Source organism: Trichoderma asperellum, chromosome 3 (assembly GCF_020647865.1).
Source record: "Trichoderma asperellum chromosome 3, complete sequence".
NCBI lineage: Eukaryota > Fungi > Ascomycota > Sordariomycetes > Hypocreales > Hypocreaceae > Trichoderma > Trichoderma asperellum.
This window is the reverse complement of record NC_089417.1, coordinates 2,285,483-2,301,830: the sequence shown is the minus strand read 5'-3', so window position 1 is coordinate 2,301,830 and position 16,348 is coordinate 2,285,483. Positions and strand designations below refer to the sequence as shown.

Genomic DNA, 16,348 nt, shown 5'->3' with positions numbered 1-16,348 from the left:
GTAGTGGTCGGCGCGCTAAGTAGACTCCGATTTTTTTTAGGGGCCGCAATTAGAGGCGGCTTTTCTGTTCACATATAATGGAAGAAAGGCTTGCTGTCCAAGAGTACTGTGGTAGGGTGAGAGAGAAAGACCAGAGGTAGAAGACAAAAAGACCAGGACACACAAAAAAAAAAAAAAAAAAAAAAAAAAAAAATAGTTGATACCTGCTCTATAGGAATATCCGCCATTATAATTCTCTTAATCCTGTGTAGACAAAACCAGCGAAAAAGTGAATTTTCCATGTTACTCTAGGGTAGCAGTAAAAATTCGAGCACACAAAAAACAGTGGTGGGGCCGTATGAGGTCACAGCTGGAGCTGGCGACAACCTCTTCATTCTCTTAAACTTTTGACGCGGCTGCTGCACTTCACGCTTCTGCAGTGTGATCGAATCGGCGCCTCCACATCGCCTCCTGCACGCACGGAAGCGGTTTCTGGCATCGTTGCACACCTCTTCCAGTAGCCGACATCGTCGCCTTGTGCCTGTCTGCGCCACGCCTGTGCCCATCATGTCGGCGAAACAGAGGCCATCCGTGCTGGTACGACTCCCAGCCCCAAACCCCGAAGCTTAATTGATAGGCAAACTGGGATGTACTGACTATGGATGAATTAGGTCACTGATGCGAGAGAGAGGGCGGATCAGCGAAGGTCACCGAGGCGTCCTGGCACGTCGTCTGGTACCCCTGGCCGGACGCCGATGCGGTTCATGACCGTTGATAACATCCTGCAGCACGATACTCAGATTCCATCAGGCCAGCCTCGCGGACCACCCCTACCAGCACAGAGGCCACATACATCCGGCGGGATTCCTCCCAATGCCCGACGAATATCAGCTGGTGGCCTGCCCAGCGCCCCATCCCGCACTGGCAAACCAATCCCCTCGCGAACGACCAAAATTAGTGAAAAGCTGGTCCTATTACCCGTCACCGACGAAAGGGATGAAGAGGACGAGGAGTTGGAAGGAGAGGCAGCGGCCAATCTGAGACTACAGGACGAGAATGGACGGCCACTGAGGGACGAGGAACTGGATGTGCTTCGCAAAAGGGGTGGCATTCGCGGGAAGAGCTATGCAGAACGCCTACCTAAATTGCAGAGGACAGACAAAGTCAGCCGGCTGACGGCATATTGCACTGCCCAAGCATTCAAAACAAAGGAGACGGCAGAGTTTTTGAAGAAGAAGCACGAAGCTAAGACTAAGCTCTACGACGACTGTCTTTACGCCATCTATGCTCTTCCGCTGATGAATGGGATCGAAGGCTACAGAGTACGGAGCCGGCCAATACTAAAGACACCTGGAACGGGGAAAACAGTTCTTGATCTGGAAATTGAGCGTAGCGAACAACGGGATCACCACGAAGGCTACTTTGATCACGACGCCTATACATCCGCCACCGAAGGTTCTGGCAATGGCCAAGGAAGACCATCTGCCTTTTCGGATCGCCCTTTATCGCCCGATGATGGCCTTTTGTCACCGCAGAGCTCATATCACCCTATAGACGACGGTCTTTCCTCTCAGATGAATCGCCTTGCGCCCGAGGCAAAAAATTTTGCAGAGATGTTTGTCTATTCGTATGGAGTCGTTGTTTTCTGGAATTTCACAGAGCATCAAGAAAAGGACATTCTCGCGGATCTGACCTTTGCTGATGCTGAAGACGGCGTCAACCTGCTCTCAAGACCTCTGGACCAAGGCGACTACGAGACTGAAGAGTTCCATTTTGAATATAGCCCCGACGTGCAGCGGCCGCGAATATTTAACGACATGATCACGTTGCTACCCCGATCAGACCATATGATCAAGTTGACTATCAGCCATGCAATTGCCCAGAGCACCAAGCTCTGCTTTTTTGAAGAGAGAATGATTGAGACGATGCTTGATGCGCAGCATGTACCCAAGACTCTGGCTCTGACTGGAGAGCTGGGCATGACGAGGACTGAGATTGTCAAGATTATCGGTCGGCTTTTCAAAAGCCGCGTGGATATCAACCTTTGTATGTATACATTTCACCCTTGCCTCTCCCCTTTGGACCTTTTCTCTTTGCATATGGTCGAGTGTGTAGTGATGATTCCATCGAGCTAACATTGGATAATAGCATCAAATATCCTCGACGTGCCAAACTTCTTCTGGGACTCGGAGCCTACACTGCACCCCTTGTACGAGGCTATCCGCGAGTACTTGGAGATAGATCTTCGCATCAAGGTACTCAACGAGCGTTGTCGTGTATTCTTGGACCTGGCAGAGATTCTTTCCGACTCGGATGCTGATGCCAAGATGAGCTACATCACTTGGATCATTATTGCACTCATTGTTCTCAGCATCCTCGTCACAGTCACTGAAGTTGGCCTTCGTTTTGTAATGCTGGAGCGCAGCAAGCGCAGCGATGACAATAGCAGTAGCAACAGCACCAACTGCGCTGGAGCTGATGTGACCTGGAGCCCCAACGGAAAGCCGGGGGAGGCTGTGCTCACGACACCACTGCTTGTAGCACCGCCACTGGTCGGCATGTCAGTGCCGGTAGATCGTGCTGGGGAGAAGAGACACGCGGCCCTAGCCCCAAGCGACCTCGAGATCCTGGCCCGCGCGCTAGGCTTGGAGGGCGATGCTACTCTCGAGGATGTTAGACGCGGCATTTGGCACCTCAGACAAGACAGTGCTTTAGGATCACGGTACAGCGGCCAGATGGAAGATGTGGATTGATCTCATCTCTCATGCATGTTTTATGGGCTTTAAAGGAAAAGGGTTGGTTGTTGTTTTTGATTCTGGAGCGTTAGGAGCTTGAGCATCCTTAATTTGGCGTTGCTTTTCCTGGCTATCTTTTATTGGAAGGGCCTTTAGTATTAGTATTGTAATATCTTCCCCTGAACGTCTTCAGGATATTTAAACTCGAGACTTACTTGTTGATAGCGATTGATGGAAATTTACGGCGTTAGGCTAGGGCTGATTCAGCGTTGGCAGCACAAAATACGAAGTATGTTGATTATAAAGTTTGCGTCACTCTCACGCACGTAGCAATCTGATTTAACACTGTACATTGTAGGTATGTAGCCTTTGAATCTGCATTGATTTGAGCTAAAGATTGATTGTAATCAGTACATGTGCTGTTTTTATCTAGCCATCAAATCAATGTCTCCATCTCAGCTCTATGCTAGTAGCTTGCTATTAATCGCTAGGCTCCTGTCATCAGCCTTATTATCAGGGGAAAAACAAAAAAAAAGATCAAGCCAAAGAAAAAAAAGCTCGAAAAAACCCCCACCATCGCACTCAATAGTCCCCGTCCGCCCGACTACTATCGGCACCAATCTTACGCAAGCGCAGAAAAAAAAATGTGCCGCAGCAGCAACTAAGGCGTTTCGATAGTCTCGGCTACCAGCAGCCACACTTATGCAGGTTCAAATTATATGTTGCATGGCAAGCGCCGAAAAGTGGCTCTTCCCGCGCGCCGATTTGCCGGGCTCGTCTTCAGGGGTTGGTTTTAGGAAAAGCACGGAAATGTAAAAGATAGAAGTTCTTGTTGAGGATTGTGGCTGTGCTGTGCTGTGCTTTGCTTGAGCTGAGACAGGAACGGGGTATAATATCGCTGGCATCATTTCTTTGAGATTGGTTTCATATACTGCATAATCGACGTATGGATAATGCTCTTTGAAAAAAAAAAGGAGTCAGAGTAGAAAAATTTAAACATAGAAGATAAAAAAGAAAATTAGCCATGCCTCGAGCTATCCTAGAGGCAACTTTTATCAAACACCCGCGGATACAGGACCCATTGTTGTGTTGCTAGAGTATCATCATCTCCCTAACGCCATATCCCATCTGATCGTGACAACTTCCGTAGCCCACCAAAATCTCTTTCTGAAGCTGCCTATAACCGGCAGCAAATAGACAAATGTGTATATTAAAACATGGGGCTTATCCAGCCATTAGAAGCATCTCTGGTTCGTGGTTAAGCATGAGTCGGGTCGAATTGCTGTCCCTAATACTCCAACCGGCTTTTTTCTTCAAATATCCATCTTTATAGTGTATCATTAAGGGAGAGAGAAAAGAAAAGGATATATCAAAATGCTGAAGTTTGTTACGCAGCCAATAGTGGCTACCTCTGCTCAGTAGGCTTGAAGGCGGCCTCTTGCTGCTGCTTCTTTTTGTTTTTATTGTCCAACTCAGCCTTGCTGTAGAGGGCAGCTCCAATCATTGTGACGGCCATACCGGCGCCATTGAGGAAATCAACAGTGACGTTGAATAAGAAAATACCCAGCATGACAGTCAAGCATTGCTTGAGGTTGCCGCAGACGGTCATGGTCAGGGCGCCGGCCAGCTTGTTGGTATTGAACGATGAGATGTTGAGAAGTAGCGCCAAGAAACCGTTGCCAGCCAGAGAAGCAGACGCGGGACCAAGATGAATTTCGCCGCTTCTGACGAGTGCGCGGAAGCCGGCAACCTCTCCGGAAGCTGTGGCACAGGCCAGAGCCTGGAGAGCGGCGAGGGGAGACATGCGCATGAGGAATTCGACGGGCGGGAGGGCCAATGACCCGGTCATGAATCGGTTGGTAACAACAGTCTGTAATATTTTGATTAGCCTTGTTAATGTACGAGGGAAGCTTGGCCTGCTGTTGAATTACCTTGAGAGCGGCAAGGATGACACCCAGAATGGTAAGGAGGAATCCGGCGTCGGAGAAGCTCATCTCACCAGCGGTGGTCATAGTAGCACCAATGATGAGAGGAACGAGAGAGAGGTACGTCATTGTGCTATATGTTCGGCCATACCAAACACGGAAAATGACAATGGCAAAGATGGGGGTCAGCATGCGCATCGTCTGGTAGAAAGGAACAGACACCATGGCCAGAGACAGGTTGGAGACGGCGATGTTGGCGGTAAATAGAGCGCTGAAGGCAACGAGGGAAAGGTTTTCGCGACGGCCGAGGCGTGACAGCTTGAAGTAGCCCATTTGCAGCATGACATATGTTCCAACACTGGCGAAAGACGTGTGGAGGAACGTCAGAAGCCAGGGAAAGTGAAACTAAATCCGTCAAGACATATTAGCAACCGATTGGCGAGAAGGGATCATTTTATCATATAAGGTTTGCGTTGGAAGTATCGCATCACCGCCTTGGAATTGGCATATGAAGGGTATAGAACTTACCATGCCAAGGACTAATTTGTTGTAAAGAGTGAGGACAAGAGAGAGGAAAAAATAGGTTCCCAGCCAAGTAAACTTGACGGTGCTAGGTATTGAGTATTCATGATCGAGGTTCTGATTCTGGGGATCGCTCTCGCTTTTTCCAGCTTCAACGTCCTTGAAGTCCTGCTCCTCGGGAGTCAGGAGCGCGACGTCCTGTGAGCGCCGAGACATGATGGGCGAGGTGTCTGCCGATGCAATCGGGCGTATAAGTTGGGAAAACGAGGCGTGAACTGAGGTTTGTGTATAAGAGGCTCAAGCTCCTATAGGCGGCCCTGCTAGCATAACTCGCCAAAAGCCGAGAGGAAGCAAGATTCGGTGGTAGATTGTCGACTGGGCCTGGCAAGGGTGCGGCCACAGATGGATACGAGGTCGTCGCGTGCGGAGAACTCGTATGTCGTCCAGTTGGCTGGCAACGACGCAATGGCAAGAAGCAGCAAAAACGAGGCAAACCACTATTAAAGCCGGGGGGCTCCGAATCTCCAAGACAGACAAAAGGCCAGGCGGGGTGGAAGAGCGAGCGACGATTTGGAGCTGCGAAGGACGGCGCAGACACGGTCTTTCAAGGGACACGTTGGTTTCTCAAACCTGAAAACGAAAAGAAGAAAAAGCAGTGGATGGAGGTAGAGGAGGGGAAGAGCGTCGAACAGGAGGAAAATGTGGCGTGGACCTTGTTGAGATTGAAGGTCGAAATGGGCGCTGCAGGACGATTAGGAGAAGGGATTGGCTGGGGCGCGAGTTTAGCACTGGGCCGGCTGGAGTCAGCTAGCGGGCCTGAGGTGCGCTAAAGACGCCTGACGGAGCAGCCAAGGGCGCTGTGGCTGCTTGCGTCGTCCCGTGCGGCGGAAGCTGTCTGCACTGTGCGAGGTCTTGGCAGCGGAGCACGCTGGAAGCCGCGCTTCCGCACCGCGGTTAAAGGGACATTGAAATGGGGATTAATTGGATGGGTTTATGGTGCGTTGGGCCCTGCTGAAGGACACCAGGGGACGCTAGAGGCCACTGTATTGCGCTGAAGCCGGGCTATTGCGGTCTACATGCTGAGACAGGCGGTTTATAAACGAGGGGGCTGTGGGCATGTCCCGTACATGACAGGACGCACTTGCGGGCGGGCTGCTCGCCGGGACACGACGCAAAGATGGATGACGGAATGACGATTGGGCTGTATTTGCAGGACTGCAGCGTCTCCTGCACGCTCGACTTTTGCCTGGCGGTGGACATTCATGCCTCCCAACCACGCAGCAGGCGAATAGCAAACTGGCCCAGCGCACGAGACCGGGGGGCCCTGCCTTGGAATATCATCCAGTGTCAGCGCCGGCGTCTTGGCATCGGCGCTGAACGGCCCTGGAAGAACACGCTGGCTAAATAGCGAGAGCTGCTCTTCAGCACCTCGATGTTGTTTGTCGCGTCTGTGCTTGTCTTGGCAGAGAGGGCAGGACTGTCTCTGTCCGGAGCTCACCTCTGCGGCTCTCCTTATAGCCGGCTGCTTCGGGAGTTGTACTGCTGCCAGCATAATGTTCCGACAAGAGTGGAATGCTAAACTGATACGAAGCGCTTTGCATGTATGGCAGCCATAGTGCGACGAGTCTGCTGCTGCTGCCTCGTATGTATAATCAAATGACGTGTGTGCACAGGAATAGAAACACGATGCATCGCACCGCAAACAAACACAGATATCATGCTGGCTCTCTCCTGACGCAGAACGGAGACCTATACGCCTACACGGTACATAAGGCTGCGCAGCCACCAGATCAGCGTCGAGCTTGTCGCATCTTTTGTGTGTCGGTGTAAGTTTTCGCCAAGCTTTTGGTCCCCATAATACATGTGTACCTATATATAAATGCCGTTGAAAGCGGCGACTGCTTCCTCGGTATCCTCGCTCTGCGCCTGATGCTGGGGGTTTTTTATACTGCTTTGCTCTCGCAGTGTCCTGATGCATCTACGAAAGAGCATTCGTCATATGCCAAGTGCTATACGCTGCTTCAATCTCGGCGCAATATTCTCCGAAACAGCCGACGTCGCGGGCCGCACTCACAGCCAACCAACTGGTAGCCGAGACACCTGACATTGGACGCTCGACACCCGTACAGAGTGGCCTGGAAACGATTTTATGACACTGCATACTATTACTATCCAGCACCTGAAAATTAAAAAAGAATAGAAATACAGAAAGTCGTACTGTACTGGCACGGACAGCAAGGACACAGCACAAGTATACAAGGTCCCTGTTACCAGCCATGCAGGAGAGATCGTCGGATCTGCACATTGTCCATCTGCCAAATTGGTCCATCTCCCGCGCCCTTTTGCAGCGATTGGCATCTCCTAGCACGGGAGAGGGAGGTACGCATGTCAGAGGCCAGAATTGCGTGCTTATCCGGCTGTTTCTGATATGAGGATCCTTGCAATGGCACCAAGTTATCTCGGATAGTTTGACGTTGCAAGGCTTTGTTACTCTCGGCTACTGTACGTGATTTATATGTATGCACTTTACCGACCACTGCAGAGATCCAAGCCGATGATACAGGCACTTGACAGCTGATTGTCGTTGTACTAGGAGAGTAGCACGTGTACCCCATACCGACTGACAAGTTTGATGGGGCAGCGGGTGTCTCAATACCACGATTACTGATAACGAGTGATCCGCAGAGCCCAACTGCAGGGAATAGAGATGCAGCTTAATCCCACCTCCATCCTCGAGATATAAGGGGATCAATGGAAGCCCGGTATAATGGCCATGCTACAAGGAACCAATACCTCTAAATAAGCATATCTCTGGCCTACCTTGTAGACAAGCCCTTTGTCGCATCTCAGCAGCGGTAGAATTCCTTTTATATCAGGCACTACACCGCCGGCTGCTCCTTGTCTGGCTGCATCTCCGCCATCCAAAGTAGGTCATTTTATATCAAACATTGAAGCATCAGCAACTCCCGCCCCAAACAGTAATCCAATCAAAAAGACTTTCTTACTGTACGAAATAGCCTTCCCAAACCACCAGGGGCAGCGACAAATGAGAAAGAAAGAAAGAGGATCCAGGCATGACCTAGCGTCCCCAAGAGGAAAATCCACCTGAAGATCCAAACCTAAGATCCATCGCAACAGTGCTGAGCCAAGATCATTAGTCCGTCTCTTATCATATTCTGCACAGTATGCTTAGAAAAAACTTTCATCTTATTCTACTCAATACACATTACTCAGGGTTCTTCCCAGAATGTACAAGTGCTTTCTTGCCTCTTCGCCGGCTGGCTTCTCAACCCACCAATACCGGCGCCCACTTACAGGAGAATGATAGAGGGATCGACATGGCGACGATCACTTTCCAGTCGCGACGCCGCACCCGCCGAATCTCAAGGACTTATGGCTGACACGATGATCTCCTCTTCGTCCTTCTTCTTTTTCTTCATTCTCGTGTGAAAAGGCTCTTGGACGCCTGCGACCTTCCCATTTGTCTTGGTCTCATGCGGATCGCACAAGTTGACCTTGTACTTCGATCCTGCCGCTCATTTCCATCTTTTTTGTAATCAGCCTGTGTGCTCTGCACCACGTTCAATCTTTTTGACTTTCCATCTGCCATATCCTCCTCCTCCTCTTCTTCTCTCTTTCTCTCTCTCTCTCTCTCTTTTTTTTTTTTTCTTTTTACTTCTTCTCTCCTTTCTCCTAAGTTGACTTAATTCCATTACTCCGTCTTGTCGTTCGGCCGTTGGTCGTCGACGCTCCCACTGTCAAGCATGATTGCCTCCTCAGGTAGGCGGCGAAACGTCTTCGTTGCCGCATTAATTGCCTTATTCTTTGCTATAGCCTTCTACTACAACTCGTATCCTGATCCTGTATGTGACCATATCCCCTAGTTCCCGGCTCTTCGTATATATGTTATCGCATAGAGCTGATATCAATGTATCATCAGGAGGGACTCATTGCTATGTTACCTCACGGTTCTAAACTCTTAAATGCAACACTACCGGCATCTCTAATAGCGCCGTCTTCAAACTCCTCGAAAGCCAATCAAGATTCTGCCCCGGATTCTGCTCCAGAGCCAAAGACGTCGAGGCTGCACTATCTCATCCCGGCCAGCCAGCCGAATCTACATTTCTGCTACAACTTAGTTTCCTCGGCCGTCAACCGCTATCCAGTCCCTACTCTGCTTGGCTGGCATGGAGTTGACGAATTCGATGCCGCAAAGACTCACCTTGCCAAGCTGCGAACTATGGAGCGATATTTCAACTCGCTGCCTCCCGATGAGGACGACGATTTAGCAATCATCGTGGATGGCTATGATATTCTCATTCAACTACCCCCCGAGATCATGGTCGAGAGGTACTTTCAAGTTGCCGAGCGTGCTGATGCCCACCTGGCGCAGCGCTTTGATATCAGTGTTGGCGAGCTCCACAGGCGTGGCCTTCGCCAGACCGTCTTCCTGGGGCCTGACAAGATCTGCTGGCCTATTGATCCCGTAGCGCCTCGATGCTGGAGTGCCCCCGAATCACCCATAGCACCAACTGCCTGGGGTCTGGACAAGGGAGACAATGCCATGTTCTACGCCGACCCGCGGTGGCTGAATTCAGGGACAATCATGGGGCCCATTGGCGACCTAAGGAGATATATTGCCGCTACAATGGACGAGATCAGGGCCACGCATGATCCTTTGTACGAGTTCAGGGAATCGGACCAATACTACATGGCCAATGTTTGGGGTCGACAGGAATATTGGCGCTCGAGGGTGATGGGCAGCGACATCCCTGAATTTCCACCTGACAAGATCATTCCGGCTAAGACCAATCCTTTCCAGACGACCGAGTACCATGTTGCCATTGAGTACGAGTCTGCGCTGTTCCAAACCAGGGCTGGATATCAGCCATATTTTGGATATGTGCAATTCAACGAATCTGGCTTGACAGCCAAGCTTACCGCTGATGTCCGCGAAGAGGGACCTTTCTTTCAGCCTCCCACCATCAAGATGCCCAAGAGCATCGTTGCGTCGCTAAGCAAGCTATACGACGCCATCCCAGAAGCTCACCCGGGGTCTACATCGGCAGACTGGCTTAGCGTTGTCGAATTGGGCGTCAACTTCATCACCCATCATATTTACGGCCTTTGGCATTGCACTGGCCCCAAGGAATTCGTCGAGTTTGAGTATCCCACGCTGTGGTTCTATCCATATGTCAAATCTTTACTCAAAGCCGCCGTGAGGGCCTCACAGGCCGGCGAACCACTGACGCATAAACTCATTGATGGCCGGAAGTGGGTTCCGAAGAAGTACTATCCAGCTGGCGATACCCCTGATGATGAATTCGGTGGCGCCTGGACAGACTTGGATGGTGAGTTTGTTGCGTGGAGAGACCTCTGCCAACCTCATAACGATTTGCTTTTTGAAGGGGAAGAGAATAGGCCGACTCTGGGAGCCGGTGGACTAGTTTGAAACCCAGACTTGGAGTTTTAAGAATGGGATATAGGGCATGGTTTTTTGGCGTCTTTTCTGGCTCGGGAGTTTCATTTTTTGTACTATGGTTTTTTAGGAAAGCATTGGTTGTTTATTTCTTTTTATTTTTCTCTTCTCTTTTCTTTTTTTATATTCCCATTCAGAGGTTACTCTTGTACGCATTCTGGGGGTAAAATTGCCTGCGGGCTGGCTTGGAGACGTGTATATATATATATTTGCTATTGGACTAAGACATTAGAGCTAAAAGAGATAGAAATGAGGTGTCTGAGGCATGATGACATTTCTACGAAAGTATGAGTAGTTCCGGTCATGTTTATCTTGAAAAAGTGATTTGTAACTACTCTTAACTTTCTACAATTCTACGTGTTACTATTACAGACTCATTGAATATTCACCTATGCAGCGGAACTTGCTACTCTTCAAAAGACTCAAAAGGAGGCATGTTGCATGACATACGAAAGACATCTCGGTTATTCATATTACGTCCCTAATTAAAACGCCATTATTCGTCCAACACCCACGCTATGCTCCTTGGTCCGGCCAATTACCATTTCGTTTACAAATCCAACTTCACTACCTTTCGTTGCATACTATACACCCATGCCGCGCGCGTGCACAACTCAACACAGCCTAATAGATCTAGCATTTATAATACGCACTTCTTGCACAAAAAAAAGTCGTGTATTTAAGCCTCGAGATCCTCCAGGGCAACGTATCCCTCGCCGCGCTTCGTGCCACGAACACGGCCAAACATCTCCCTCGCCCAGCCAACAATGCCGGAGCCGCTCCTCCACTGCAGCTTGCTGTTGCCAGAGGCGTCGAGCGAGTTCTCCTCGAACCACTGGGGGCGCTTCCAGTACTTGAGCATCAGGCTGCTCAGCACAACGCTGACGCTGCTGCAGGCCATGGCGCCTGCTGCCACCATAGGGTGTAGGTGAACGCCGAGGGGTAGGAAGAAGCCCATGGCGAGGGGGATGCCGATGATGTTGTACAGGCAGGCCCATGCCAGGTTCAGCTTAATGCGGCGGAAGATGTGTCGGGTGAGATGCATGGCAGACGGGACGCATAGCAAATCGTCGGGGCGCATCAGGACGATGTCTGCGGCCTCCATGGCGACATCTGTTCCGCTGGACATGGCAATACCTACGTCGGCCGTAGCCAGGGCCGGGGAGTCGTTGATGCCGTCTCCTACCATGGCAACAACTTCACCCTGCTCTTGGATCTGTTGGATGATGGCTTGCTTCTGTTCGGGCTTGACACCGGCGAATACGTTCTCAGGAGAGATGCCGACAACGGCCGCAACGGCCAAGGCCGTAGGCCGCTGGTCTCCGGTAACCATGGCTGTCTTGACACCCATGCGGTGCAGCACGGAGATGGCCCAGAGCGCACCATCCTTGATGATATCCGAAAGGCAGAGGTGGCCAGTATATTTTCCATCAATGGCAATGAAGATATTGGTCGTTCCTGCGCTTACATTTTCCGATGGCGAGCCCTTGCCCTTGCCCTTTGCTGAGGAGTTGGTTTGATCCGCGGCATCAATGGCACTTTGAGGAACCTCGACACCATTGCCTTCAAGGAACTTGACATTTCCGGCCAGAACCCTGTAGCGAGTTCGTTCAGCAGACAACGCTGGCTCAACGAGGGCATTGATTCCTCCACCGACAGTAAGCTTGAAGTCAACAACGCTGCCGGGAATGGCACTCTCAGTATCAAGAATTCCGAGCCCTTCTTTAGCGGCAGCCAAGATGGCTCTGCCAATCGGGTGTTCGCTGCCCATCTCAGCAAGACCAACAGCTGACCACCAGAGTCTCTTTCGTAGCGAGTCACCCTTCCAACCGGAAACCAACTCCATCTTGGCAACGCTCATCTTTCCGCGCGTGATTGTGCCAGTTTTGTCGAATACGACTTGGGTAATTTTGGTGGTTGTCTCCAGTGCGGCTCCGCCCTTGATGAGGATGCCATTCTCAGCTCCCACACCCGTTCCGACCATGACAGCAGTTGGTGTCGCTAAGCCAAGGGCACAAGGGCATGCAATTACAATGACAGAGATACAGATCTTGACGCATACCATGACCTTGCCTCCGCTGTTATCTTTCGTGAAGATCATGGGCGGGTGGGGGAGGGCGTGGCTGAGAATCAACCATACAAGGAGAGTGAGTAAACTAAGAGCCAAGATCAAAGGAACAAAGTAGCCAGCCAAAGTGTCGGCCAACTTCTGGATAGGGGCCCTCGTGGTCTGGGCGTCCTGAACGAGCTTCACAATTTGGCTGAGTTGGGTGTCGCGACCGGCTCGAGTGACACGGAAATCCACCCTGCCGTTGCCGTTGACCGTGCCACCGATCAAGTTGGACCCTAAGCGTTTCTGCACAGGCATGGCCTCTCCGGTGACCATGCTCTCATCGACATAGGTTTCGCCCCTGACAAGGACACCGTCGGCCGGGATTTTATCACCAGGTCGAATAACGACGATATCTCCAGCCTGAAGCAGATCGGTCGGGATGCTTCTTTCCTCGTATACTGAAGCATTTGCCTCATCTGAACGCTGGGCCATGGTGTCGGTAGACTCATCAGCAGATTTGGCCCATGATTCTGACGCCTTCTCTACGGCAATGGGATCGGCATAAATGGTTGCCATGGACGGAGCGAGAGACATGAGGCGAGACAGAGCCTTTGAAGTTTGACCTTTGGCGCGGTTCTCGAGGAAGCGACCGAGAGAAATGAAAGTGAAAAGCATGCCGCTAGTCTCAAAAAACACACCTGGTCGAGTGTGTGGTGGTAGGACTATGGAAATGATCATGGCAATAACGCTGAAGAAGTAGGCGCATGAACTGCCAAGAGCCACAAGGACATCCATAGTGGGTGCGCGGTGCTTGAGTGATTTGTAGGCTGCAATGTAAAATCGTTTTCCGACACCAAATTGAATTGGTGTGATGGCAATCATGCAGACGAGATCGCCGAGATAGAGACCAGAGATGATCTGTATGACACCGAAATCTAGGCTCGGGAAAGCCATTGGCAGGATCATGCTGATGAACATGACGGGGACAGCCACTGCGACACAGATCCTGAAGGTGTTTTTCCATTCTGTAATCTCTTTTGTTTTGGCAAGCGACTCGAGCTGTGCGTTGTTGTCCTGGCTATCCGCCACCAGGGCATTAAAGCCCGCTGCTTCTACCTCCTCAACAATTGCGCGAAGGCCGGTGACGGCAGGCGTATGTGTGACAGAAAGGCGATCCGTAGAGAGACTAAGTGAAGCAGACTGAACACCAGGAAGAGCTCGCAGCTTTTCCTCGAGAGCCTTTGCAGCGGCAGCATCTGGACTACCATAGACCTTGAACTGTGAGGTGGTTGATGTGCCATTGTGGTCGTTGGCGTCAAAAGTGGTAGACAATACTGTAGCATCGAATCCGCAGTCTTCAATAATTTCGGCGATCTTATCAGCAGAGAGCTTCGCGATGTCATGAGTAATGACTGCACGCTCGGCTAGAAGACTGATATTGAATTTTAAGACGCCTTCAACTCCCTTGAAGCCTCCCTCGACAGCAGAAGTGCAGGCACCGCATGTCATTCCCTCGACGGCTACAGTCGTAGTGGCAACGGTATTTGCCGGATCCTCGTCCCTGGCGCTGGCTTTGCTCTCAACAATTTCGGCCCCAAAGCCTCGGTCTTCGATAATTTCAGCAATTTTTTCGGCTGACAGAAGCTTCGGGTCGTGTTCGATAACGGCCCGTTCGGAGAGGAGCGATATACTGAAGGTCTTGACGCCAGGAACATCCTTGAAACCGCCCTCGACGGCAGAGGTACAGGCGCCACATGTCATGCCCTCAATCGCGACTGTTGTCGTTACTACTCCGTCGTCTTCACTCTCGGTCACCTTGTCCGAAAACCGAGGAACAACTGGGGTCAAGAGGTCTGTGGAAACAACTTCGGCGTCGAATCCGGTATCCTCGATAATCGTTCTGACTTTTTCGGCGCTGACAATCTGCGCATCGTGCGTGACGACGGCGCGCTCCATGACAAGGCTGACAGAGACGTTGCCGACACCCTTGACGTTCTTGAAACCACCTTCGACGGCTGACGTACATGATCCGCATCTGTGGAAGTGAAAAACATGTCAGCGACAACATTATTTGGAACGTTTTGAGTTCGGATGGAAGCTGGCGCGACCTACGTCATGCCGCCAACGCGCAGAGTGGTCGTTGCCATGTGCGCACTCTTGGGCGCAAGGCCCGCATCTTCATCGATATCCCGCCCGGGGACCTTGATGTATGCTGGAGCCATGATTCTTCTCTTCAGGTTCTACAACTTGTTTTTGTCTTTTCCTTTGGCTCTTATATATTGTCTCACGAGCGGAAAAGCAAAAGGCCCGCGTAGGGACGGCGGAGAGCCTTTTTCTTAATGTGGTTCACCTTGAAGCCGCAAGCATCGCACGAGTAATAAAGAAATAAAGTAGAAGCTGGATCGTTCGGTAACCGGGCCTGTGAGCGAACCAAGCGTCGGATTTATTCAGAGACCAGCTCCGCAAGAAAAAACGCAAACGGCTGGGAGTGAGGATTTAATAGTACCTAGCCGGATCGGATTCCGTCAGCAAAAAGTGTCTCGCCGAGCAAGCCGCGGCGCTTATCATTAGAGGGGAACCCAGTCCAAGCCCTCCACCAGGGCACAGGTAATGATTCTCATTTATACTGGCAACGAGGGAGGTGAGACGCAAGGGAATGCAAGGGTGCTTGAGTTACCGTACTATTATAAATCCTCCCACGCACAGTCCAGGAAGAGAAGGAGCCCACGAAGATGTGAATAGCGCCACAGAGAGCCAAATCCTGCAGCCAATACGAACGCCCGGCCTCAGATGGGTGTGTGACCGGCTCGCGGTTGGTCGCTCACGAGTAGCGCTGCTTGTGGTGGTATCCGGAAAGGTGAGAAAATAAGAAAATAAAGTGGCTCAATAAGGGACAAGGCTTGGCTTTCGGAAACAGCAACAGCCGGGCTCAGCCAATAACGTAGGAAGGGAAAAAAGCACAATGAGACCAGCCAGGGCCGCAAGGTGGAGGAGAAGAGAATGAAAGAAATGAAAGAGAAAATAAAGATTAGAGACGCCTAAGGGTGTTTTGTCGACTTGGACGCAATTATACGTGAAAAATGCCAAATAGGAGGAAGACGGAGGCGTTGCAACTGTCGCACTATTCATGTTTTAGGGAGGCTAGCAACCGCCTATCGTGAAGCCCAGGCGGCACAAAGGCTGGGCCCGTGTTTCATCAGCGCTGATGCGCCAGTGCTTCGCTGAATAATCGCTCTCCCGCCTAGCAAATGCTGATGAAGGACCGCCGTCATTTCGTTTGGGCAGTCGCTGCTATTACTGGATAACACCTTACCCAACCGCCTGGATGCCGGATTAGGCCAGTAGTCTACATAAACTACCTGCTCTTGCGCCTCGTACAAGCCAAGATATCAAGCTCCTTTGCAACCGTATTTCGTAGATACGAGTGAAGCCGTCCGAGAATGCAAAAGTCCGTTAATATTGCCAATGTCGCAGTTTCCGCTTGGTCAGCACGCAGCGAGCCCTAATCCGCTCCCTGCTACTTCTGTTTTCTATCTGGTCAGCATGCATCAAACCCCAATATGCCGCTGCTGCTAGATACAGTAGTAGGTAACATCGCCAGTACTTTTGCCAAGTAATCAACATTCCATGCAAACACGTTTCCCATTTCGTTTAA

At 50.9% G+C, this 16,348-nt stretch overlaps 5 protein-coding genes across 5 annotated transcripts; 2 read left to right on the top strand and 3 right to left on the bottom strand.

The window, feature by feature from the left end:
- Window positions 1–392: 392 nt before the first annotated feature.
- On the top strand, window positions 393–3,719 carry TrAFT101_005323 (uncharacterized protein). The gene is made up of 4 exons (XM_024906970.2): window positions 393–576; window positions 651–2,025; window positions 2,128–3,072; window positions 3,126–3,719. The coding sequence occupies exons 1-3, from the start codon at window positions 547–549 to the stop codon at window positions 2,730–2,732; spliced, it is 2,010 nt and encodes a 669-aa protein (XP_024757476.2). The 5' UTR covers window positions 393–546; the 3' UTR covers window positions 2,733–3,072; window positions 3,126–3,719.
- Window positions 3,720–4,119: 400 nt separating this feature from the next.
- Window positions 4,120–5,377, bottom strand: TrAFT101_005322 (uncharacterized protein; the record flags this gene model as incomplete). Its single annotated transcript, XM_024903693.2, has 3 exons — window positions 4,120–4,584; window positions 4,646–5,044; window positions 5,168–5,377. 3 exons carry the CDS (start codon window positions 5,375–5,377, stop codon window positions 4,120–4,122), a joined length of 1,074 nt encoding a protein of 357 aa, XP_024757477.1.
- A 1,726-nt stretch (window positions 5,378–7,103) lies between these two features.
- On the top strand, window positions 7,104–10,940 carry TrAFT101_005320 (uncharacterized protein). The gene is made up of 3 exons (XM_024904341.2): window positions 7,104–7,678; window positions 7,755–9,024; window positions 9,102–10,940. The coding sequence occupies exons 2-3, from the start codon at window positions 8,926–8,928 to the stop codon at window positions 10,611–10,613; spliced, it is 1,611 nt and encodes a 536-aa protein (XP_024757479.2). The 5' UTR covers window positions 7,104–7,678; window positions 7,755–8,925; the 3' UTR covers window positions 10,614–10,940.
- Window positions 8,545–8,874, bottom strand: TrAFT101_005321 (uncharacterized protein; the record flags this gene model as incomplete). The annotated part of the gene is made up of 2 exons (XM_066127441.1): window positions 8,545–8,690; window positions 8,865–8,874. 2 exons carry the CDS (start codon window positions 8,872–8,874, stop codon window positions 8,545–8,547), a joined length of 156 nt encoding a protein of 51 aa, XP_065983552.1.
- A 114-nt stretch (window positions 10,941–11,054) lies between the features above and the next one.
- TrAFT101_005319 (uncharacterized protein) lies at window positions 11,055–15,784 on the bottom strand. Its single transcript, XM_024910165.2, has 2 exons — window positions 14,806–15,784; window positions 11,055–14,728 (listed from the first exon to the last, which is right to left on the bottom strand). The coding sequence occupies exons 1-2, from the start codon at window positions 14,913–14,915 to the stop codon at window positions 11,320–11,322; spliced, it is 3,519 nt and encodes a 1,172-aa protein (XP_024757480.2). The 5' UTR covers window positions 14,916–15,784; the 3' UTR covers window positions 11,055–11,319.
- Window positions 15,785–16,348: the final 564 nt, after the last annotated feature.

What these genes read in the sequence shown, in the direction of transcription:
- TrAFT101_005319 (XM_024910165.2), bottom strand. Translation starts at nt 14,915, where the DNA reads ATGGCTCCAGCATACATCAAGGTCCCCGGGCGGGATATCGATGAAGAT. An exon ending in CTGCGCGTTGGCGGCATGAC is followed by an intron (nt 14,729 to 14,805) that starts GTAGGTCGCGCC and finishes TCACTTCCACAG; the next exon opens with ATGCGGATCATGTACGTCAG.
- TrAFT101_005320 (XM_024904341.2), top strand. Translation starts at nt 8,926, where the DNA reads ATGATTGCCTCCTCAGGTAGGCGGCGAAACGTCTTCGTTGCCGCATTA. An exon ending in ACAACTCGTATCCTGATCCT is followed by an intron (nt 9,025 to 9,101) that starts GTATGTGACCAT and finishes ATGTATCATCAG; the next exon opens with GAGGGACTCATTGCTATGTT.
- TrAFT101_005323 (XM_024906970.2), top strand. Translation starts at nt 547, where the DNA reads ATGTCGGCGAAACAGAGGCCATCCGTGCTG. An exon ending in AACAGAGGCCATCCGTGCTG is followed by an intron (nt 577 to 650) that starts GTACGACTCCCA and finishes TGGATGAATTAG; the next exon opens with GTCACTGATGCGAGAGAGAG. An exon ending in CCGCGTGGATATCAACCTTT is followed by an intron (nt 2,026 to 2,127) that starts GTATGTATACAT and finishes ATTGGATAATAG; the next exon opens with CATCAAATATCCTCGACGTG.